Raw genomic sequence first — 26451 nt, forward strand, 5'->3', positions numbered from 1 at the left:
TCGAGTCCCGCGTCGACTCCAGATATAATAAAATGTATGGTGGTATGTAGCAGGTTTCTTCAAATAATCTGCATCATTCAAACAGTTCCCCATTACCACCACAATCGCCATTGTATTCGGTGGTGTTATGGTTACCGTGCTAGCGGGCTAACCGTTAGATCTCAAAGTTGTCGGGTTCAAAACGACCGGGGGCATTAGAATCCTAAACTTGGCTTCTTATCGGAGGGAAGTAATAAAACTACGAAGCCCGTGTCATAAATTTACGTCACGTAAAAGAAGTCTGGCCCCATAGAGGACTCTTCAAAAAAAATTTGTCATTTATCACCCGCGTAGAAATTTGGAGGTACCAGAATAGGCCCATATCAACAGTCAAGTGCATGGGGACTTGTCACATCCTCTACCCGTAATCAATAGGCCTATCACACCACCATCACGGCCTATTCTATATAAATTTTGACGTTTTAGTTTATTTTAGCTTTTGCTCGTTGGGGAGGGGGTGCTGTTTAGGGACGACCTTATAGTGTACTGGTAATGTGGCAGTAGAGCAAGTGGATAGCTTCAGATACTTGGGGTATACTATAAGGTGTAACATGAGCTGCTGCCTTACTTACTTACAAATGGCTTTTAAGGAACCTCAGGTTCATTGCCACCCTCACATAAGCCCGCCATTGGTCCCTATCCTGTGCTAGATTAATCCACTCTCTATCATCATATCCCACTTCCCTCAAATCCATTTTAGTATTATACTCCTATCTACGTCTCGGCCTCCCCAAAGGTCTTTTTCTCTCCGGTATGAGCTGCTGCCAGGAAGACAAAAAGAGAATATCAGTGGCAAAGGAAGCTTTTAATAGAAAAAGGACCATCTAAGGACTCTGGAAAAAGAACTACGGAAGAGACTAGTTTAGTGTTTCGTGTATATGGGGACAGAAACATGGACATTACGACGAAGTGAAGAATAGAATAGAATGTTTTATTTTTTCTGGCAGAGTTAAGGCCATAAGGCCTTCTCTTCCACTCAACCAGCCTTAATCAATGCCTAGAAGCATTTGAAATGTGGATATGGAGAAGAATGGAGTGTGTGAAATGGACAGATAGAATAAGAAATGAAGCTGTGTTGGAAAGAATGAATGAAGCAAGAATGATGCTGAAACTGATCAGAAAGAGAAAAAGGAATTGGCTGGGTCATTGGCTGAGAAGAAACTATAAACTGAAGGATACACTGCAAGCAATAGTGAACGGGAGAAGAGTTCGAGGCAGAAGAAGATATCAAACGACAGACTCCATTAAGCAGGTTATTTTACGATGCTTTATCAACTGCCGGTGAAATGAGTCCAGTGTTCAACGCCGAAAGTTACCCAGCATTTGCCCTTAATGGATTGGGGAAAAACCCCGGAAAAAACCTCAATCAGGTAACTCGTCCCAACCAAGATTTAACCCAATACCGCCCTTTCACGATCAGGCTTGCTAACCATTACTCATAGCGGTGGACGACGACATTAAAATGTTCCTAAAATATTCATGTTCTTAACTTAAATTAAGTTAATATTTTTCAGGGTTAAACATTTTTTATAAAATCAAGCATATCAGGTATAAAGATATTCTAAAAAAACAAAATATACGTGCTAATGTTGTGTGTATGCTGTAAAAACTGTAAATTAATAGATTCAATAGTTGAAGAATAATAGCAAAATTTCTTCATTCATACACAACAGCCATACTCTCAGACTACCCAGTCCCCTTACTTCAATGAACTTGGGATGTTTGACAATTCAAGTCTTCAATTTAAAAGGAACAATCTATTTCTTTTTTTAGCACAATAGAGAATATATTATATAAACTTAAGTCGCAGAGAAAAGTTTAATGGATTTAGGTGGGAAAATGAATACTAAAGTTTGTGGATCTTTGTCTGAAATATTGAAATTTTGTGTCACAATTTTAATAAAATTACGTAGTGTCAATGACTGTTGTTTAATAAGAAATGTCGATGTTCTCTGTGCAGACCGAACGTTTGTGTGGAACGAGAGGAAATTGACGAGAGCCAACATCACAACCGTACCGAAGATGCAGAAAGTGAGGATGAGGAAGGCGGTGTGTTCGGTTCCTTTCAGTTCTCTAGCTGCCAGCAGACAGACATCAAGTACACTTGCACTACCAAGTAAGTCCACAAAATGCTTCTTATGATGTTGTAAATGTTAATAGGGTAAGGTTTCTATAATTTGAAAAATTACTACATAATGAGACATAAAATCAGTACCTATGTGACAAGTGAAATAAAAAGTGCTAACTAGAGTAAAAATGCAAACAAGAAACTCACAACATAGAACAAAAAAAAATTGATAATAATCATTTATAAAAGCTCAAATTAAATTTCCCTGTCAGAAAGTTTATTTTGTCAAGAACAGATCCTATGGACTATTCTAACCATTCTAATCACACCAGTCCATTAAGATATGAATGCAATATGTGACACACACTTAAGTTGTCTTTCTATAACTGAATTTATAATCAGTAAGGAGTTCCGAAATGTGTGTGTGTATCCAATGCCCACCCACTTCACATGCATGATTCGGGTTCCGCATGCTCCGGATAGATGGCAGAACTGCGACCCATTTTCTAGTTGTACACCACTTCAGCGGATCACACTCTACATGATGTGTATCTGTGGAGAGTTATGTCGTGTACTAGTGTGAGTGTATGTGTAGGTGTTCGTATAAGTGTAGTAGGCTATCTGGAATGAGTGATGATGATGATGATGATGATGATGATGATGATGAGGAAGGAAGAAGGGGAAACCCGGTGCCGGCACATAGCCTACTCCTGTCGGATAGCACCAAGGGGGCCGCCAGGCTTAACATCCCCATCCGACGGACGAATCACTATCAACGGTGACATATACCTTCTCTTCATATGCACTGCGGAGAGATTTGGGATTTAACCTAGGCATATTGGTGCACAATCTAGTGATTAGAAGTTGTGCACTGCCATCTCTCCTAGTCCCGAGGTAGAAATTTTTATATTACAATTTCTGACCCCGCCAGGAATCGAACCCGGCCGACTAGTCTGGAGGCAGACACGCTACCACAGAGCTAACTCAGCAGACTTGAATGAGATGAATTTTATGGGAACTGAGATATGTAAACTACTGTTCAATTTCAACTTTTTGAAGTCACTAAGATTGCCATAACCTAACAGAAAACAAGGACACAATTAATTTAGCTGTAAAGAATAATATTGGGAACATATTACTGTTTCTTAACATATCACTGTATTTATTGAGACAAAGATAATAAATCCTAACCAATTATACAATGAAAATATATCATACTGCAGAAATCTAACTACTAAATTGTTCATTTTGCACAAACTGTTCTTACAAAACCAGTCATATTTGTCTTATTTCTGTACAGTCTAGGACAGGCATGTCAAGCGCGGGCATTTCTAGCCTTTAAACGAGGTGTAACAGTGATGTAGAATCTCTTTTAAGCATATGCCTCCATGTAATTCTGTTAGCAGAACGTCTCAAGACTCCTTATCAGAGGGTGCAATATGCCCACACTTGGTATCTCTGGTCTAGGATGAGATATTAGTTCTTTCTCATTATCTGAAACTCTGAGCAGTTGATATGCTTCAAGTTATAGCGTACTGAATCTGTAGGACTGTCCTATAGCGAACCTGTTTCTTCTGTTTACTTGGCATTATAAAACAACTATTTCAAATTTTCATAATTCTCAGATTTATAAAAATAAAATGGATTTACATCCACCTAGCCTCAAAATACCGGCATATATAACTTATAGAGTGGAAGTGAAATAACCCTACAGATTTTCAGAGTGAATAGCTCATGTTGCATGTAACAAAAAAATGTAACACCATATTGGTGGAAAGTTCATAGCTTTTTCAGAAAAAAAAAAAAAAATGTTATTTTTTTTTCCAAATGTTTAACACACTCTTAGTCAGGAAACTATTGCGAGTACAATCGTGATTTTTTCCATACTGATGGAAAATCTAATAAATAATTATTTATCCCTATGGCATATTTCAATAGCATGGACGGTTTTCGTGTAAATTTAATGTAAAAAACACTAATTTGAAGCCATTGACCAATGCGACCAGCTTGCAACATGCAATATTGTAGCCAGAAAGGGAGATGGAAGATAGTTCACCTTTGCAGATAGACCTGAGTGAGTTAGCATCTTACATCTATATTATGAGAAGAAAGAGCAGTGTGTTAGCAGCGATGTTGCCAGACTGCTGAAACTCCCAACTCAATTTTATAATTAATCGTGCATTTAATCACAAAGCGTAATATAGGTTTTTGCACGATCGTGTTTTTTGTTATGTTTATAGCTATTATTGTCAGGCCTTGAAAATTAGAATTCCCACACAGAAACTTGTTGCTAGGGAAACCATGTTTCATAACATAAAACTATACTGAAATAGATTCATTACAGTGCACTTATTGTTACTAAGTTACCATTATAGTATAGTTTTGTGAAGGCTTTGGAATAATATTGCTCAAATTTTCAATGCAAAATATATTGTATTTGCAATTTTTTTTAAATATTATCGTGTAAAAAAGTTGTACAATACACGTTTGTGAAATGCATTACAAAATCTTGGAAATTAAAAAAAAAAAACTCGCTCTACTCGTTTTTCAAACTTTTCCTTGATTTTGTAAAAATCACTTCTCAACTCTGTATCGTAATAAACTATTTCTGTCCATGTTGAATCTTTTGTACACTACTTTTAACACTTGAATATAAATAATTGATTAAATGGCGATCTTATTCGTGTTAATTATATAACCATGTGCGGCTTACAGCTGTTCCAGTGCTTCTTCACACCATCCTCAGAGCCTACTAGATCTCGACGTCATCTCAAACTTCGCTGCCTGTTGTGTGGGTGCGTTTGATTGTTGACAAGTGTTGAAATGTAGTGTCAAATAGTGTGTGTGTGTGTGTTCTGAAATTGATCTGTGTGTTGAGAATTTGATCAAGGTGTGTTTTAGTGTGTCTGTGTAACAATTACCGCATTTTAAATCTTATTTAAATGAATTACTTCGACATTTTTAATGAAATAACAGCAATTATTCAAAATTATTTAATTAATGGTGTTACCGGTACTAGACACACTAGAACAATATGAAATATGCAGACACACTAAAACACATCCTGATCAAATTCTCAACACACAGATCAATTTCAGAACACACACACTATTTGACACTACATTTCAACACTTGTCAACAATCAAACGCACCCACACAACAGGCAGCGAAGTTTGAGATGACACCGAGATCTAGTAGGCTCTGAGGATGGTGTGAAGAAGCACCGAAACAGCTGTAAGCCGCACATGCTTACATAATTAACACGAGTAAGATCGCCATTTAATAAATTATTTATTTCTGTCCATTTAAGTGTACTCTATCGTCCTTTTCAATTTACAGGATTATTTCGCTTCCACTCTGTAGCCTATAATCAAATCTAATGTTGTTGTTTAGTCAACTGTCCGAAGACAGGTCTGAACTTCATAAGTGACACCAACAAGGTATAACGCATGAGGAAACTAAGCCAGAAGATGTGTATGGTCAGTTCCTTTCCCCCCAAATTTAATGATTTATATTAAAAGAAAACGCGTTCAAATATAGTAACATTTTGCGTCTCTTTAGTGCAGAACTTGATTAGATTTATTGCAAGGCTGTTTATACAATGTTGATGTATTTGTAATCTAATTAAAAGGAATCTCAGATTTTTTAACTTGTTCGACCATCTCACTGTGACAATCGTTTATGCTTGAGGTTTTATGGAATGTGTAGCATAAACGGGTTATTAAACAATTACCGCATTTTAAATCTTATTTAAATGAATTACTTCGACATTTTTTAATGAAATAACAGCAATTATTCAAAATTATTTAATTAATGGTGTGACTAGCCATCGAGATATATGTAGAAGAAAATTTCTATTATGAAAATATTTAACGGGCCACTGGCATAGCTCAGTCAGTTAAGGCACTTGTCTGCCGATCTGGAGTTACACTCGGGCTTAGGTCTGATACCCGCTTGGGCTGATCACCTAATTGGGTTTTTACCAATGTTTTTCCCACTGTAAGGTGAATACCAGGTAATCTATGGCGAATCCTCGGCCTCATCTCACCAAATACCATCTATCACCAATCCAATCGACGCTAAATAACCTAGTAGTTGATACAGAGTTGTTAAGTAACCATCTAAAAAATATATATATTTAACAATCCCGATGAATTTCAATTTAGTGTGTATTTCATTTCAAGAGATCATATCAGATAAAGAGTATTATTTAGTCTGATGAATTGGTTAGATCTCCTAATGAAATTATGTTAATTTTTTCAGGATTCGTAACCATGGGATTCGCAAGACATTCATTGTGAAATACCAGTGCTGCCACGGCTTTAGGAGAGTTGAAGGCAAACCAGGCTGCACAGAGGGTAATCCAAATAAAAATATGTTAAAACCTCAGCCTGCTATTGTTAAGAAAGCTAAGTGAAATGTTTAGACTTGGTTTCCAAACTCTTTATGAAAAATTAACTCATGTTGCACCACAAAAAATGGTTTAAATATTCCAATTCCTATCATGATGCATGCCTACAATCAGACTGATTATTGTGTTACGGTTGCGGTAAGTAGCATTGAGTTCCACACTAAGCACAAGATTATGTCGCACACTTAAAATAATACTGTCGTAACTACCAAAAAGAAGTTTTGAGTAAATGCAAGATAAACATTTCAAAGACATATGAGAACTCGAGGCACAAGTATCAATATGAGCCCTGGAGACATTGCACTTGAACTTACAGATACGACAGTTCTACTGTGTAATAGAGGATTAAATAAAGATTACAAAACCGCCTGTAACTCAGAATTCAATTTTTTACAGTTAGACAGTATTATTCTAGGAGTGCGACGTGATAGTTTCCGTATTAAGAATTCCAGAAATTATCTGTTTAATATTTTTGAGAATAAATATTTTGATGTATGCGTTATTATTATGTCAAGTAATTTCATGTGTTTCTCAAATAATACATAATTTCATGTGATTATGCATGTCCTATATATATTTTTTTCCCAAATGGTGGGTTCTTGACTTTGCGTTGTTCACCCAAGCATCCCCATTTATGAGCAATGAGCCAAAGCTGTAGGCCTAGTTCTTTTTTCCATCAAAGGCGTTGCCTTCAGTCTACCAAGGAAGGCAAACTACACAGCATCAAATGATTATTAATGGAGCAATGGTGGAATATCGGTAGGAGAAATGGGAGTACTTTGCATAAACCTACAATCAAGCACTGTCTTTATCCACCAAAAATTCCACTTAGACCTGCGAGTATTCGAATTCAGGTTACCAGCGTGGAAAACCCAAGTACACAACATCAATGTGTATTCTATGCGTAGTTTAAACTTACGAGAATAAATATTTTCTGACTGCCGAAGAAAAACAAAGTAAATGTAAGAAAAATAATTATGATTCTGAATAAAAATTTAACAAGCTGATTTTTTTTGTGGGTTATTTTACGATGCTGTATCAACATCTCAGGTTATTCAGCTTCTGAATGAAATGAAGGTGATAATGCCAGTGAAATGAGTCCAGGGTCCAGCACCGATAGTTGCCCAGCATTTGCTCATATTGGGTTGAAGGAAAACCCTGGAAAAAAATCTCAACCAGGTAACTTGCCCTGATTGGGATTCGAACCTGGGCCACCTGGTTTTGCGGCCAGACGCGCTCACCGTTACTCCACAGGTGTGGAAAAGCTGATGTTTTTAACTATAGTTGAAAGACCCACATTATATATATATATATATATATATATATATATATATATAAAATATATAGAGGGTTATTTTACGATGCTTTATCAACTGCTATGGTTATTTGGCGTCTGAATGAGATGAAGGTGACAATGCTAGCGAAATGAGTCTAGAGTCCACCACCGAAAGTTACACAGTATTTGCCCTCAATAGGTTAAGGGAAAACCCCAACCAGGTAACTTGTCCCAACCAGGTACATGATATAATTGGGAATAAAAATAATATTGCTGTTAACACGACAATATTGCGTTATTGTCTCATGGTCTCGACTGACCATGTTCTACTATACTACAATCTTAAGTACAGTAAACCTATAAGTGAGTATGGTACTCCGAATTCAAAAGGCGAGAACGATTTGACTGCTTTATCTTCTACGTACTATCGAAATAGCAAATACCTATACTGATTGCTGGTAACTTAAAAATAGCTCCAACACAGATATTTTTAACTGAGTACTCACTAAATTGTCCCATTACAAACGTAAATAAATATTTAATGATAGATTGTTGATAATACGAGGGAGAGTCAAAAAGTAGCCTTAATCATTGTTTTATTAATTGAATATGTACAATAAGACTACAAGCACTTCGTCACTTTTCAACATAGTATAACAGGAACACTTGCATTGAACGTAGTGGGGACTATGGAGCTTAAAATTCTTACGCATTAAAAACGTGATATCAGTCAGGGTTCTTGGGTATTTTGCCGTTTTTAAATTATGATTTATTTAACGACACTCACAACTGCAGAGGTTATGTCAGCATCGCCGGTGTCCAGGAATTTTGTCCCGCAGTACATGCCAGTAAACATACTGACATGTGCCTGTAGCATTTAAGCACACAGACCTGGACCGGGATCGAACCAGCAACCTCGAGCACAGAAGACCACCGCTATACCGACTGCGTTACCTAGGCCGACTCCATTAAAAATTAAATCTTGGATATCTAGTATGTTACTGAAATTCAATATGTTTCACATTTATAAGATTCTGATAGAATGATGAACTTTCAACAGAACTGACTGCTATTTTGGGTAATGACGAGGGTGGTAAGATAATAAGAAGGGAGCACTGGAAAGGCGAGATTTGAAATTTGAAACAAATTAACGTCCTTGATTTTTATGTCGGCTTTTTCATTACTCTCCTTATTCCCTTGATTTCATATAATATTACAATTTGAACAACAGAATTAATGAGTACGAAGAATAATGACAAGATAAACGAGGAAGACGATGGTCATGAAGGTAATAATAATAGAATGATTAATAGGTAAACTATGGTATATTATGTTGATATTTGCCTCACGATATAAATTAAATTCAGAATAAGTTCTAACAATACCTACCGGTACAAGCATATGCAAATACCGAAATTCTCCACAATATAGAAATGACTGAAAACCTAATTGAAGCAGTGAGATCAATTCAAGTCCATTTACACAAGTTTCGATAAAAATGCAAAAACCTTTTTTTATTTCTTACCTAATGATTATTTTTTGCACGTAATATTTCTGGTTGTTTTAGAGATCAAGACAAAGTAGCATAACAACTTTTAAAGTTGTAACACCTTTGGAAATATCCAAAATTTAATTTCAAATTTGCAAAAAATGAATGACCAAAAGTGGACTTGAATGGTTTTTGATCTCACTGTTTCAATTATAGTATCGAGATGTATATAATTACATATATACTGTGTATGATATTAAGTGAATTGTGTATTCTTGTGTATACATTTAAAAAAATGGATATATTCTAATTTTCGTACAATAAGCCTTCCTAGGTAAATCTACTGGCATTTCAAAATATGCGACACATTATTTTAGAAGTATGAAATTTATATGTAGCATAAAATCTTAGCTCTAAAAAGCTGTTTCTCACACTTTTTATACGGAAGAAAGAACGAGTAAAGATTGATAAAAAAAAAAACTAATTGGACACACGAAGCATTGTAAAAATATTTAAATCTTATATTATGACAGATCTAATCTTATAAGAAGAACTGACTACAATCAATCTATAATTTTGAAGATTTCTAAAACGGTTTTTAGACATTTTCAGTGGCGTGCAGTGCAATTTTATTTGAGGAAAGCAATAATACAAATTTTTATATGCATAGTACAAAACTGATAGCAGCCAACTCAACTTAATAATATATTTGAAGACCAAAACAATTTTCCTCTCTTTAGCAGCAAAATCATCGATGACCTGGGCATAGAAGTTCTCATTACTGCGAATGGTTTCCAGAACACGATCTAATCTAATGTAATGTAATCTATTGAATCCACCTCGACCAGGACAAGTGCTCAGAGCAAGAATTTTGTGACATTATAAGATTAAGGAATTCATAGTTCTCAAGATTAAAATATAATTTCTGCCAATGAGGGAAGTGGAAAAAAAACTAGAGGTGGTATGCTCCCCAAGATATTCCCTTGGCATACCCCCCTCCCTTCCCACATATGATTCCATAAATAGAAAATATTTAATTGAAGTGTTGAAAGAATTTGGTATACCTTTAAAATTAGTTAAATTGATACAAATGACCCTAGAATTATCATCATGTAAAGTCAGAATACAAGGAAGGTTATCAGATGCAAGGAGGATTAAGACAAGTCGATTCATTGTCAGCGACATTATTTAATAGTATTTTGGAGAAAGTACTCAAAAGCATCGAAATCAACCCTAATGGATCTATTTTTAATAGAACTAGACAGTATACAGCCTATGCAGATGATGTTTTAATACTAGGTAGATCAGTGAGAGCGATCCAAGAAGTGTCAGAATAATTTAATGAGGAAGTAGTCAATGCAGGGCTGATTATAAACGAGACAAAAACTAAGTACATGAGGATTAATAAGAACATAGAAAATACGAGACAAGAATCATTAAAATTTAGAAATATGAGTTTCGAAGAAGTAACTAGTTTTAAATACCTTGGAACCTTAATCACATCTAAAAATGAAATACGAGAAGAAATTAAAAATAGGATTGTGGCTGGAAACAGATGCTTCTATGGGTTAAGGAACGTGTTTAAATCAAGAGCAGTTAGTAAAAAGGTTAAAATTAAAATTTATAAAACAGTAATTAAACCAGTTGTTACATATGGGAGTGAGATGTGGACCATGTCACAAGCTGACATGTTACAGTTAAGGAAAGTTACATGGGAAAGGAAAATATTAAGAAAAATCTATGGACCTCTGAAAATAAACGACGTATGGAGAATTAAAACAAATTATGAGTTACAAAAGTTATACAAAGATAATGATATAGTTGGCGATATACAAAAGAAAAGACTGCAATGGATAGGAATGAAGGAGGATAGATTGGTAAAGAAGGCCCTAAATGGGAAAATTGAGGGCATGAGAAGAAGAGGTAGGCCTAGAACAAGATGGTTAGATGTTGTTGAAAACGATCTAAGGGAAATGAAGGTTAAAAAATGGAGAAAAACTGCAGAAGATAGAGAGGCATGGGCAACTATTATGAAGGTAGCCAAGGTTCTCAGAGGACCATGAAGCTCAGGAGTAAGTAAGTAAGTATATTCCCCCCTCCCTCACAACATACACATACATGATGTATACAATAAATTGTTTCGTGTAGTCAGTAACGCGAATCTTTGAGCGTACACAACACATTAAATTTCTTAATAAAATAATTTCAAGTTACTTCAGTTATTTACTAGATTATTTTGCAGTGTCCACTGAGACTTATTATTTAAAATAATGTTAAAGCTTCAAAATGTCTTACTTAATTATAAATAAAAAGTGTAACAACAACAAAAATGACACAGTCACTAAACTGGCAACAATGGCCACCACAAGCTACAGACCACAGCCTTATATACTTGAAATACTACCGTTGTAAGCATTCCAGGGGTTGACTTATCAAATAAACGTGTCTAAATACACGTTGAATACAGTTCCAGAAGGCTGTGGTTTGGATTTACGAAGCAAACAGGTAGTACTTTTTGCTGTGAAGAAATATATAAACAAATTTTTACGGATCACATTTTTTCAGTGATGGTATGTCATTTTTCACTAAGAGTATGTTTTCTGGCCATAGAAACCAATGGCGGTATTCCATACCGGCGCATACCGTCTCACTTCCCTCACTGATTTCTGCAATAAATTCCTTCTTTTTCGTTTTATGAAGCAATACTTTCCTTGCCTTCCCATGTACGGCATGTCACTGCAATTGAGACCAACCAATGGTCTAAATCCATGTACAGTATTATGATGAAGATGATGATGATGATGATGATGACGACGACGACGACGACGGTGACGGTGGTGATGATGTTCCGTGATAGATATATCAAGAATATTTAACTTTCACAAACGTAATTTTTGTTACTGAGGACGTGAAAAAAAAAAAAAAAACAGAATTACTTTCACCCACATGACCATTGCCATATCAAGGAATTGAACACAGGACAGATCTGTTACAGAACTAAAGAAAATAGAATGAATCCTATCCCATTATTCCTGGCTTAGTTGCCTCATGAGCGATGCCTTATTGGTGTCACTTATCAGACTGCAACTGTCCTGTGACAGTTGATTAAACAACATGAGATCAAAATAAAAAGAACAGCTGTAGAAATCCAACACATTGTACCTAGAAAGGGAATGACTCCACAGATAGTTCACTGCTCGGTAAGAAAATTGATGCTGCAGCCGAAATTTATTGCAGACTCTTCAGTTTGTAAGTCTCAGCAGGTGCTTACTCCATAAATTTTTGCTATGAAATCCTAGCAATAGACACAGCACTGGCCAAAATTTTTTGTAGAATAAACGAGTTTGAAAAAAAACTGTTACTGTATATTCAGTGGGTCTTCAGCAGCCATCAAGCATATTTAGTGCTTCAGTCAATTGAGAAATAATAGGAATTTGAAACAGTTCCGAATCAAAATTATGCTGTAAAGCTATAAAACAGGAATAAGTTGTTACTGTGAATATACACATAGCAACATGTAATCTTTCTAAAGCCATCAGTGTCACCTTCTGATTTTTATGTTGAGAAGAAATGACTGAAGGAAGTGAAATAGGCAGAGAAGTACGACAAGGATGCCCTTTATCGTCTACCCTGTTCAACATCTACTTAGAGGATTTGGTGAAGAACTGTTTTCAGAACATGGAAGGAGTAAAAGTAGGAGAAAGAAGAATAAAGTGCATAAGATTTTCTGATGCTATGGCATTGTTAGGAGAAGAGATAATACTAAGGGGTATGCTACTGGAGTTAAATGACAGCTGTGAGCAGTATGGAATGAAGATAAATGCAAACAAGACGAAGACCATGATAGTCACAAGAAAAATAAAGAAAGTAAACTTGCGAATTCTAATATTAGAATTAGAATTAGAAAAGCCCATTACATCCTTAGCATGCAAGGGCCTCCTACCATCGGTAGGCAGCTCTACTTTTGCTCAGGGGGTGAGCTGCACCTTAATATGTCAAGTGGAACTCTTTTAGAATCTTGTGTTTTTCTTCATTTACTTCACAACAGAAAAAATATTTAACACACACACACACACACACACACATACATACATACATACATACATACATACATACATACATACATACATACATACATACATAAATAAGTGTTCTGCTCATGGGCAGGTCTTTTGCTGCAAATCCAGTATTCTCCAATCTTTCCTATTTTCTTCCTTCCTCTTAGTCTCCGCATATGATCCATATATCTTAATGTCGTCTATCATCTGATATCTTCTTCTGCCTCGAACTCTTCTCCCGTTCACCATTCCTTCTGGTGCATCCTTCAGTAGACAATTTCTTCTCAGCCAATGATCCAGTCAATTTCTTTTTCTCTTCATGATCAGTTTCAGCATTATTCTCTCTCCATTCACTCTTTCTAGCACAGCTACATTTCTTAGTTTCTCTGTCAATTCCACATTCTCCATTCTTCTTCATAACTAGTTTCAAACAATTCCAGTCGTTTCTCTTCTCTTTCTTCGTAACATCCATTTTTCTGTATCATACACTGCCACACTCCACACAAAGCACTTCGCTAGTTTATTCCTTAGTTCTTTTTCCAGAAGTCCGCAGAAGTTGCTTCTTTTTCTGTTAAAAGTTTCCTTTGCCATTGCTGTCCTCATTTTGACTTCCTGGCAGCAGCTCATGTTACTGCTAATAGTACACTCCTGTTCACTTGTTCTACTGCCTCATTTCCAATTCGAAGGTTTGCCTTCTTTTTCTTTCTTCTTATAACTACGGTCTTCGTCTTGTTTGCATTTATCTTCATCCCAAACTGCTCATAGCTGTCATTTAGCTCCATTAGCATAGCCTTTAGTATCATCTCCTGTTCTGCTACTGTATAGGATCAGTGTAATGAAAATTATATTTTTTATATCAACACACAAATTGGATAGCTTGCAGAAATGTCATTTTATAATGCCCAATTATTTTGTAAACTATTCTAAACGACTCAGCAGTCCTCTTTTGTTTTTATGTACATAGTCGAGCATATGCAATTTTGAAAATATAATAAATTTTATTGTATGAATTGTATGTTGCAAAACTTTGAAACACTGACAAACCTTACTGCTTCACTGTCTGGTTGTCTCATCTTGCTCTGTTAGTGACTGTGCTGCTGATCCATGTCTGTCAATGTTCAAAATCAACGACCGTAGTAGAGTGTTACAGTAGTTTAGTAACATGTCAATTCATATTTTAATCTCTCCAGTTTTAATGTCACATTGTATTTCATACTAAAGGCATTAAAGTAATTTAAAAAAGCATTAATACTGAACAAGCAGAACAATTCCTTGAAATAAATGTGATAAATACGGAACTAAAATGAGTCAATCAAGTCATATTGTACTCATAATTAAGATTATGTACGGTATCTAATGCAAAGTTCATTGAAGAGTTAACAAGATAAGCATTTTATAACGGGCAGTGCAGATATGAGTAACATGATGCATAACAGGTTTAAAGCAATTAAATATATCAAGAGGAATGTTTCTTGAGCGTTATGTTTCAGGGAATGAATGTTTCAATACATACTGTATTATGCTCTCCGTTACCCGAATGGCTACATTTAATGTTTAGACTCGAATTCCAGTTCAGTTTGTGGTAGAAAAAAATTTTATTGGTGGTGGATTTTTCCGAATTACTTTAATTTTCCTGGTTTTATTCAGTATATTTTTCTAGACTCCATATCAACAGAAAATCACTAAATTACCCCAGAGTATACCATCGTCAAAACACTCATGATAAAATACATCCTATGGGACAACACAGCTATTCAACACAGTGCTAGATTTTTGGGTATTTCCACAATGTCAAAAATGTAGAAACATCAAATGTTTCGAAGTTACATATTATATGTTGTTGTTTAGTCAACCGTCCGAAGACAGGTCTGAACTCCACAAGTGATACAAACAAGGCACCACTTATGAGGCAACTGAACCAGGAGGTAATGGGGTAGGATGGCCAGTTTCTTTCCCCCTCCATTGCATACATCACCAATTAGCTATATATTACACTAATCAGACAAAGTCCTGTGTTCTAACCATAAATCGAACCCGGGACCTCGTGAACTGTAGTCAGAAGCTCTGACCACTAGCCCACGAAGCTGGTATATGGTGCAAATTCCCAAAAACCTCACATCTTGTTGATCATATCGTCGTCGTTCCTACAATAACTCCTATGTGACATTTTTATCGATTTTCAGATTTTTGCTCTATTAAATAACTTAAATAGTGATACAGCAAATAATGAAATCTCCTATATGTAATTATATTTCTTTGTTTCGAAAATGTAAGAATTCAGTCTCCTATGTACGGCTGCCATAGGATGAATAAATGTGTTTTTTCTTCCTACTGAAAAATTTTATATTTTACACATAGGAGTTATTGCAGGAACAACGACGATATGAAAGTCTCCAATCATACTTAACTATTGGTATTTATTGTTTTTGGAGCCAATGTTAAAATCATGAAGGGCACTAGAGAGGATATATTTCTGTTTTCATTATAGTATGTATTTGATGTACTGATATGTGAATTTAATCATCGTCTGATGATGATGATGGTGGTGGTGATGGTAATAATCTTCTAGGTATCCTAAATCTCTCTTTTGAATTAACAAAAAATAAATACTGGTACAATATAAAGTACGAAGTATAACATTATTTTAATGTATGGTACCATACGAAATTCTCGACCATAACTCAATCAGTTGATGGCTCATGAACAAAGATGTTAACAGTTCCACTTCTGACTTTTATAGACATAAGCATTAATAATTTCCTGTAGGTTATTAATCTTTACAGAGTGCATGCAAATTTGTGTCACATATTTTGATGAAGTATCCTTTAGAATAAAACATTGAAAAACTTCCATATAAACATAGTCCTGAATTAGTTTCAGAATTATGCTACTCTATTGCTAACAAACAAGCTCATCATGCAAGTGATACTAGCAAATACTCTACAATGATAACGTTTCACGATAAAAGTGGCGAATGACTCGCCAGTGCTATCTAGCAGCAGGGATTGTAGGCAGCGAGAATGATGTGACGAATAGTGTGATAAACTGTGATACGAGCTTTATTCTTCAACAATCACATGATATCGTAATGATTATTCTCATAATTGTACACAATGTCAGTTAATTGTGGAAATGTTTGTTCTGTGTTTTGTGAAATCTACGCCTAGCAAAATATGCTAGATCTTTCTTCAGATTTCCAAAAGATAGAGATTAGGAGTAGTCATGTAAACACAGTACAATATTACTTTTCTGTTACATGATGATGATGATGATGATGATGATGATGATGATGATGATGATGATGATGATGATGATGATGATGATTACTACTACTACTACTACTACTACTACTACTACTACTACTACTACTACTACTACTACAGTTATTTGCTTTTGTCTGTTAGGTGTACCATGCTCATATAGGTAAATAAACACAGACAGATGTTAATTAGTGAGGTTTAATAGAGCGCGTCAGCTATTATCGCTATTTATGTCCTTATCTAAAATTCTTTAAAAAACAAAACACAAATAATATCATAAGCAAAATGCGAGCACTAACTAAAAACGCTGTCAACAATTTGTAGATGAAAAGTTTAAAATCAGAGGGACAGAATATCTGTACAAAAATCACAGAATATATTCAGATCACTTTTGATTATCGGACTTCAGTAACCATAATTCGAAACATTAGGGGTAAGTAAAAATAGGGTGTAGTAAATTGGAAAAGAGTACCGAAATTTCATATCAGTCGTAGGACTGTTAATTTTTGATACTCTGTTTTTAATAACAGACTGAAATAACAGTTATCCCTTCACTGAATTTAACAGCTCCTTCTTCCGAAAATATGAGTCAAAATCAAAGCACAATGAAAGAATCGTGAAGGTCCCAAATCAACATATTAGATGTTGCAACGAGGAGGCTACGAGCTTTCTGACATCAGACAGAAATGACAGACGATACCCCTCCATCGTATAATTAGATAGTGCATTAGCAATGATATATTCTCTATGTTAACTGAAACAGTTACTAAACTGCATAACTCTACTTTACAGTGTTCATATAAAACACAATTTCTTTATAGTTCCTCCATATAAAAAAAATTGAAAGTCTTTACTTTTTTTATCCAAATAGTGTGTCTTGGGATGTGTAACATAAAAATGTGAATTATTTATTTTGTGAAGAAAGTGAACTCATGTTTTTTTTCATAATAAGTGATTCAGGTAGTTATTCGGACAAATAATTTGCCTAAATTAAAATAATTTTTTTATGATGCAATAAATCCTTAAAGATAAAAACTGGCTCAAGAGGAAATGACAGCTCTGAATACAGCAAGTTCAAATGCCGATTTAATTAAAATTGTTCAAGATGATGAATTCATTAGTCACAAGTGTGCTTAAAAAGAAGGAAATGGGGAAACGATATCCCATTTACGATAAAAGTTTTGTCACAACATTCCAGTAATGTTCACCTCAAGGCTAAAGATTTCTAAGAAGAAAATTATGTTTACCAACAGTTATAATAATAATAATAATAATAATAATAATAATAATAATAATAATAATAATAATAATAATAATAATAATAATAATCCGTGGCGCTAAGCCCGTGAAGGGCCTAGACCGACCAGCCAGCTGCTGGCCTCACGCCCACATGCCGAAGCAGAGGTGGACGATCATCCAACTAGAATGGAGGTATCGTGTGGTTAACACGATGGCATTCGCAACCGGATTTCGCTACCTATCATAGCTCCCCAAGTGCATCACGATGCTGAGTGGGCACCGGTCCCATACACTGGCCGAAATTTCATGAGAAAATTTCTTCCCCCATGAGAACTCGAACCAGCACACATTCCGTAATGCGAGTCCTAGGCAGGATGCCTTAGACCGCCACACCATGGCGCGGAACTTACCAACAGTTAGATCTCTCAAAAATTGACTTCATGAATTTGATATAGGCCTCGGTATAAGTCACACCATTCTACAATTAATTATCTTAATATATAAACTTGAATGTGGGTATGTATGTATGTATGTATGTATGTATGTATGTATGTATGTATGTATGTATGTATGTATGTATGTTCCCTATACAAATCTATACGCTTTGATGATATGTGCCAAAGTTTGCACATTTAACCTTCATAACCAGGAGAAGAACATAGGCTACATTAAAATTGTGCAAATGGACCATAAATTGATTAAAATATAAAAAACAGAAATAAATACGATTAAACATTCATTTATAATATTAAAATGCATCTTCTATAGTCAATTGTTTTTTATTATTGTCTGTTATATTCAATATCGACTTTCATGAGGCCATGGAAATTATAACACAAACATTGTTGATACGTCTCATGAAGAACAGAATCTACACAATTCATACAATAAGTATCTTTGCACAGTTCAGGACGTATTATGAATTTCTGGATGCAGTTGTAGATAGTGAGCAGGCTGTGTTTTATAACTGAATTCTTAAATTCTTTGGAACCACAAGAATTGCTACTACATAATTAAATACTTAATATCGAATCACCAACAGTACTATTACGAAATATTGACCCACCAAAATTATGTAATGGGATGAGAATTGATGTGAAAAAACTCATGCAAATCGTAATAGATATGACAATATTAACTGGAAAAACGAAAGAAGATGATGTTTTTATCCCACGCATTCCTACGATACACACTAACATCCCTTTTGATTTTAAGTAACTTCAATTTCAGTGCCACTAGCATTATTAATGGTCATATTAAAATTAAGCTCAAGGACAGTCGCTCAAAGTTGCAGACATTAGCTTAAAAACTGCTTGTTTTCCACATTCTCAACTATATTTTATACAAAGCAATGGAAAAATAAAATAAGAATTTACACATATGCCTATCAAAAAGCAATTCAATGACACTTTTGTCATGTTGCTAACGTAATATGTAAATGTACGAAAGCCGACTGAAAATAACACTGTATTAATTCTAAAATATACGTTTCTCAAAATACAGGCTGTATTTATATATGTGCCCTGTATTGATGTTTATATCCGAAAATGTGTTACTGCGAAATTCTATCTGTATAATCATGTTGTCAATGTAGTATGTTATGCGTTGTGGAAATAACAATTATTCAATTTCTGAAATACTGGTATACGTCTCTCAGAATATTAGTTATTATGTTAAAAATGACTTGCTGCGAGTTTATATTACATCTGTATTCTGTATATAAATAAGAATTAATATACTGTAATTAACATGATCTATTTGTGAGATAATTATAATTTCTCAAGTCGTATAAAAAACTATGTATGATATAAACAGGCGAACAGCGGTCAAGAGGTAAAAAAATCTTCCAATATAAATTAAATTATGTGTGTATATATTGATTCTTTGGTACAACCGATAGAGAGATAAATTTTGGCTCACGATGACATCCCAACGAGTTCAGACTGGGAACAAGGGAATTTTCTGTTTATCGTCAGCTCTCTCTGAAATTCAAGTCAAAGCACATATAGACATGAAATTACGTGAAATGCACAGCTTCAGATCGATGTACAGATCTTATAATTATTTTATCTCTGCCTCTGTACAACGTCACATTTGCGATGACACCCCGACGGGTTCAGACTGAGAAAAGGGAATTTTCTGTTTATCGTCAGATCTCTCTGAAATTCAAGTCAAAAGCGTACATAGACATGAAATTACGTGAAATGCATAGCTTCAGATGAATGTACAGATTTTATAATTATTTTCTCTCTGCCTCTGTGCAGAGGGGGAAGAAAGAGACGGCAGAAAGATTGTAATGCTTTTTAATACGCTGACTCCCACGACTGAGATAAGTCACTTTAAATTTAACAGTCGCTGACCGGCAGAGATAAAATGTAAGATCTGTAGAACTTTGAGACAATGCTAAGTGGGCGATCAGGAACCAAAGGGTGTATTTTGTTTTCCTGAACCTCAAGACAATGCTAACTCATTTGAAGTTTGTGTGACTATAACCTATATATATTTTCGTTTGTTTTTATTTTATTTATAATTTCATTTTTATATTATTTTATTTTTATTTCTGGTGATGTGGAAGAGAAGGCCTGATGGCCTTAACTACGCCAGAATAAATAAATAAATAAACACAAATAAATACAAATAAAAATATTTGAAAGTAAGGGACGTGATAAAACGTTTTCTTTGTTGCGTGACCTACAGTTGTTTTAAATTGAGTTAATCCTTTCAGGCATTTGGCTAAGAAGTTCATTAATTCATGTGACACTGTGTAAAGATTCATCTTTAGGGACGAGGAAAGCTTATTAAAGACAATTCGTTCTGGTTGTCTATAGTTGAGTTTCTGAGATTTCCGAAAAGTCTAAGAATCAGTTTAAATAAAAAAAGAAGCAAAAAGCACAACCCGGGCAACGCCAGGTACTTTCAGCTAGTTAAAAATAAAATCCGATATTGTGCCACTGAATGAAAAGGTTGTAACTATTATTGTTGAAGATGAAATGTCTTTGAAGAAAAACATAACTTATAATACTAAAACAGAACTTTGAGAGATTCATTGAATTAGGTATAGATAGGTCTAATCAACAAACTTCAACTGAAGTAAAAATTGCAGAAGTACCATTTGGAAATCATGCAATGGTTTTCATTATTCGAGGAATGTGCAAAATTTTAAAGCAAACTACATATAAGTTATTTTCTGTCAAAAGATACAATGTCTACAGAGATTTTAAAATCACATCTGCTTGAAGTAAAAGATAAAATACAAGAAACAGGCTTTATCCCTAAAGCAGCAACTGTGCCAGTATCTTCACTGACAAATATTTCAATGTGCTAATAAATTGTTACATCAAAAATAAAATGGATAACCATTAGCCAAGAAACGAAATAGGCAATGTATGAAAGTTTCCAAAGTCACCCACATCTAAATCATAATTACATCTGAAAATACGAGAATTGTCTCATTTCATTTCTATTCCAATAACTAAATGTTGTGAACCTTGTGACTCTAAATAATTCTATTAATTTGCATTTTCTTATTGACATCAATGCACACCTCTCTGTTTTTAATCACACAACCCAGCATGCCACAAGGAGTATATAAACAATCCAAGCTGCTAGATAGCAGCACAGTCACTTTTCGCCACCGCTTGCAATGCTGAACAGGCAAGCTTTCCAGTATTATTCTTAGAGAGTATTTGATACTAGTACGTAATTTATATTAAAAAAATTACAAGAATTGCTCACAGTGGCCTTCTCCATCGATGCATCCCCTAGGCTTGCATTCCATGCTTTGGTGAATTCAGTTGAAAATCCTTGAATGTTTCGTACTGGTATTTATTCAAATCCATTTAGGATACATTATGTTTTGAATGTTTCGTACTGGCATTTATTCAAATCCATTTAGGATACATTATGTTCTCTCAAAGCGTCAACATTAGGTAAAAGAGTTGTATAAACTATGGATTTCAAATGTCCTCAGAGATAAAAATTCATTGGATTTAAATTTGGTGATCGGGCAGGCCAGTCAATGGATCCCCCTTGACCAATCCACCTTTGTGGAAAACAGCGATACAGATGATGACGAACTCTCAGACTAGAGTGAGTTGGAGAGCCATCATGCAGATATCACATTCAAAGAATAACGTCTACAGGTACATTATCCATTTAATGGTGCAATTCGTTTCTGAGAAACACTGATACCTGTCACTTCACTCAATGAATACATATTTGTTACTATGCAAATAACCAAACGAACCAAAGAAATTTAAATAAATGGAAACAAATCTCATGGCCTGTTCTAAAGATAAAGTTTCAACATGAATTGACTACTCTTCAGGAACCAATGTAAGGACGAACTCTTTACTAACTCTGAAAATAAGCATTTTAGGACCATATTTATATGATTGTTTTGTCGTTAGGAATACGTCCCCTAAATATTTGACACCAATTTGCATACACTCTGTATAGTAGGCCTACTTTCAAAACCCAGATAGACTATCAGTCTTTGCTAAGTTGAGATCAGTAGCGGCTCGTTGTAAAAAAAATAGGTGAAGTGCTGTTCACATATACAAATGCATGAACAGTATTACCACTATAATGAGTAGGCCTACAATTCGTAAAATAAGTACAATTTTACTAATTCTAGAACATATGCAAACAGGAAAATTAATTTATTTCAGGACTCACCCAATTTCTTGCATACCAAGTCTATCCTTCTATCTTTTAAAGCTGCAAACCTGGCGATAATGTCTTCATAAAATGTCTGAGTTTAATGAGGGTGAAGAGTATATCTCTATCCAAAACTATGTGGGATGTAATCCTGATAAAATGACATACAGTCAGGTAATTTACCGTTGCAGGGGTGGCTGCTTGGACACAAGGAATGGGGATACTATTCTCGAGTCAGGTAGTACATAGTACTGTAAAATTTCACAGCCCTTAAATAATAGCCCCCAGCCTCGGAGACCAACTTCAACTCTTCTCTATTGTTAGTACCGTTAGATCTTCAAACTGGTTACTCCAACTACAACAAATCTGACAGTTCTCCGTAAATGAAAGACTCAGAAACGCATTTCTCTCATACAACCTTTTTTTAGTGCGTGACGTCACATTACCATGGAAACCAAGTGCTGTATGAGAATGTGAGCCCAAATAATTTCACCTCTGCTGTATTGTAAGTTCCAATAGACACCGCTCGGCGCTCGTAACTGTTGACATTATTCTATTCAGCGGATGGTTGCAGGTACTATTTATACAACTAAACACTATTCATAATGACTGAAAAGAAAACTTTTTATTTTTTTATTTTAGAAATACGGTACTGGTAATAACTAGAATTAATTATTAATAAGAGATAAAATTGTGTTTTACATGTAAATAGGTGAAGTGGTACTTCACCTGAATAACCACCCCTGGTTGAGATATATCAATAAATATAGATGATACCAGTATTAAGTTTTCCATCCATCATGTATGAAGATATTACAATAAAATTCTGATTATTGGTACTCCTTTTTAAAATCAACTTATACATAATTCAGGGCCACTCATAGGAATTGTGCGCTCCCTTCCCCCCCCACTTACCAACATTCGTCAGGACTCTCCTTCCTTTTTTTTTTTTTTTAATTGGGTTATTTTACGACGCTGTATCAACATCTAGGTTATTTAGCGTCTGAATGATATGAAGGTGATAATGCCGGTGAAATGAGTCCAGGGTCCAGCACCGAAAGTTACCCAGCATTTGCTCGTATTGGGTTGAGGGAAAACCCCGGAAAAAACCTCAACCAGGTAACTTGCCCCGACCGGGATTCGAACCTGGGCCACCTGGTTTCGCGGCCAGACACGCTGACCGTTATTCCACAGGTGTGGACTCTCTCCTTCCTCGCCAATATTTCAATGAATGTTGAAATTCTATATCTAACTACAGTACAAGACAAGATACTAAGGAAATTTTATTATAATTTACAATTGGTTTTCAGTATGTTCCCACATAGAAGGAAATAACCCTTCAATATTAATAGCCTCCGGTACTTCTTTAAAACTTGTTGAAAACATAATTACTACATATTTCAATAAAATGTGATTTAATAAAATTCTTTTTTCATGTAAAAAAACAGTTTTGTGAATATTTTGTGTCCTTCTCTCCTTCAAAAATATCTCAAAATTGGACCAGGTCTCCCAGATGCCAGGACCTCCACACACTAGTGTTCATCCCCCCCCCCACATGGGCAGTCTGCATAACTAATGTGTTTATAAGTGGCATATCTGAAAATTCGCGATCCCCAACCTCAGTCAGTTGTTGCTTGGTGAGTGAGTAGTAGGCCTAGGTTATATTCATAATGCTTTATCAACATCTTAGGTTATTTAGCATCTGAATATGATGAAGGTGATAATGCTGGTGAAATGAGTCTGGGGTCCAGCACCGATAGTTACCCAATATTTCCTCATATTGGGTTGAGGGAAAAACTCCGGAAAAAACCTCAACCAGGTAACTTGCCTCAACCAGGTAACTTGCCTCAACCAGGAATCGAACCTGGGCCACTTGGTTTTGAGGCCAGACGTGCTAACCGTTACCCAACTGGTGTGGACTGCTGCTTGGTACACCATGACTTATTATATTAACAAACACATAATTTACCTTATATCAAACAGATTAGTAATAGTTTTAGAGTAGCTACAATAAATATAAATTAAGAAATTATATTATTCGCATAGTATTAAGAAATGTCTGAAATTTAGCTATCCTTTTAGTAAGAGTCCCTTTCCGTTTTGCAGAGACTGTGGAAGCTATTGTAACACAATTGGTTTTCAGTATTGACTGGTGAAACAAACCTGTTATTGGTATGTTTAAAATTACCAATGCAAGCAAAGGAAAATTGTTAATTGTGTTTAGAAATTCCATTTTTGTTTAGTCGGGTATATCTCGAAGTTACTTCTTGAAATGAGTGTCTTAACCAAAAATTAAAAAAACCAATACAGTACCGGTTATAGAAGTTCGCTATCAGTAGCTTATGCAATAGCTTATGCAAATTGACATAGCCTAATTTCATATGAATAAATTTAAACATACTCGTACTTGAACTTAGTATCCATATGTTTGGGACAGGTACACATTTTTAACAATAGAATAACATTTCATCATCATCATCATCATCATAAACTTCGTTGCTTAGACCATGAGCATGAGATTTGTGATGGTACTCTAAGAAAGATTTGAAACAAGAAAAGAGAGAAACACATGAAAATATGAGACAGTCTACTGTTTTAAGCATTATGCTATTAATAATAACTGGTGACCTAATTAAATTCTTAACTTTGTAGTACACCTCAAGAGTCTGATGGAAACTGCTTCTGATGTCGGTGGAAAAGATTTCGTTCAGCTAGTACGCACATCTGGTCTAGAAGAGAAGATGAGCGGTAATAATATGACACTGTTTGTACCTTCTGATGATGCTGTTCGCGATTTCACTGATAGTCTGCAAGAAGCAGTAAGTAATATGCTTAAAATTAAATGTCTCTCGTGATCTTTTTTACCAAATTAAAAAAAAAGACAATAATAATGTTGTTAATATATTACCAGTTGTTCTGTATGGTTTTGAAACTTGGACTCTCACTTTGAGAGAGGAACAGAGATTAAGAATGTTTGAGAATAAGGTTCTTAGGAAAATATTTGGTCCTAAGAGGGATGAAGTTGCAGGAGAATGGAGAAAGTTACACAATGCAGAACTGCACCTGACATAATTAGGAACATTAAGTCCAGACGTTTGAGATGGGCAGGGCATGTGACATGTATGAGCGAATTCAGAAATGCTTATAGTGTGTTGGTTGGTAGGCCGGAGTGAAAAAGATCTTTGGGGAGGCTGAGACGAAGATGGGAGGATAATATTAAAATGGATTTGAGAGAGGAGGGATATGATGATAGAGACTGGATTAATCTTGCACAGGATAGGGACCAATGGCAAGCTTATGTGAGGGCGGCAATGAACCTCTGGGTTCCTTAAAAGCCATTTGTAAGTAAGTAAGTAAATAATGTTGTTAACATCTAATTTTTAAATTATTTTATATTAAAATTTCAAATCGAATGTATGATATGTTTTTGAAGTGTAGTGTAATCTGAATACTTGTCTGCTCAATTAAAATAATTTCAGCAATACATATTATCAAAGAAGAAACGTTTTTAAATGAATCTGAAGTAAACGGCTTAGCATATCAGTGCATGTATTTTCTCATAAAGATTATTTTAAAAAATCTGTAGTTTTCTTTATCAAATACATTTTTAACATACCAGTACTTCCTCATTTTTTTGCAAATAGAAAAACATTCATTAATAATAATAAACATTGTAGAGAATGCCAAAAATCCTTTCTGAAACAGCTAATTTTCATAAGTATATCAAATCAACATGTACTGTACTAGTACCTAGTCAAAATATTCATATAGGCATGAAACATTTCATTTAAAGGATATGTTTTCTCTTTCGAACTTTATGGATGATGGAGAGAGTATTAATTATGTTAAGGCATGTGTTCCAAGACTTAAGATTATACAGTTAAAAAGAAGTTATTTATATTCATATGCTTGAAATCATCATCATCATCATCATCATCATCATTGGCTTAGC

General features: G+C 34.9%; 1 protein-coding gene across 1 annotated transcript in view; it reads left to right on the top strand.

Moving 5' to 3' along the window:
• LOC138703437 (transforming growth factor-beta-induced protein ig-h3-like) overlaps positions 1–26451 on the top strand; it is a 217332-nt gene that overhangs the window by 160283 nt on the left and 30598 nt on the right. The window contains exons 3-5 of the mRNA XM_069831297.1: positions 2000–2155; positions 6371–6465; positions 25152–25318. Coding sequence (XP_069687398.1) covers positions 2000–2155; positions 6371–6465; positions 25152–25318 — 418 coding nt within the window. The remainder of the gene's footprint in view (positions 1–1999; positions 2156–6370; positions 6466–25151; positions 25319–26451) is intronic.

This window comes from Periplaneta americana, chromosome 7, assembly GCF_040183065.1.
Source record: "Periplaneta americana isolate PAMFEO1 chromosome 7, P.americana_PAMFEO1_priV1, whole genome shotgun sequence".
Classification (NCBI taxonomy): Eukaryota; Metazoa; Arthropoda; class Insecta; order Blattodea; family Blattidae; genus Periplaneta; species Periplaneta americana.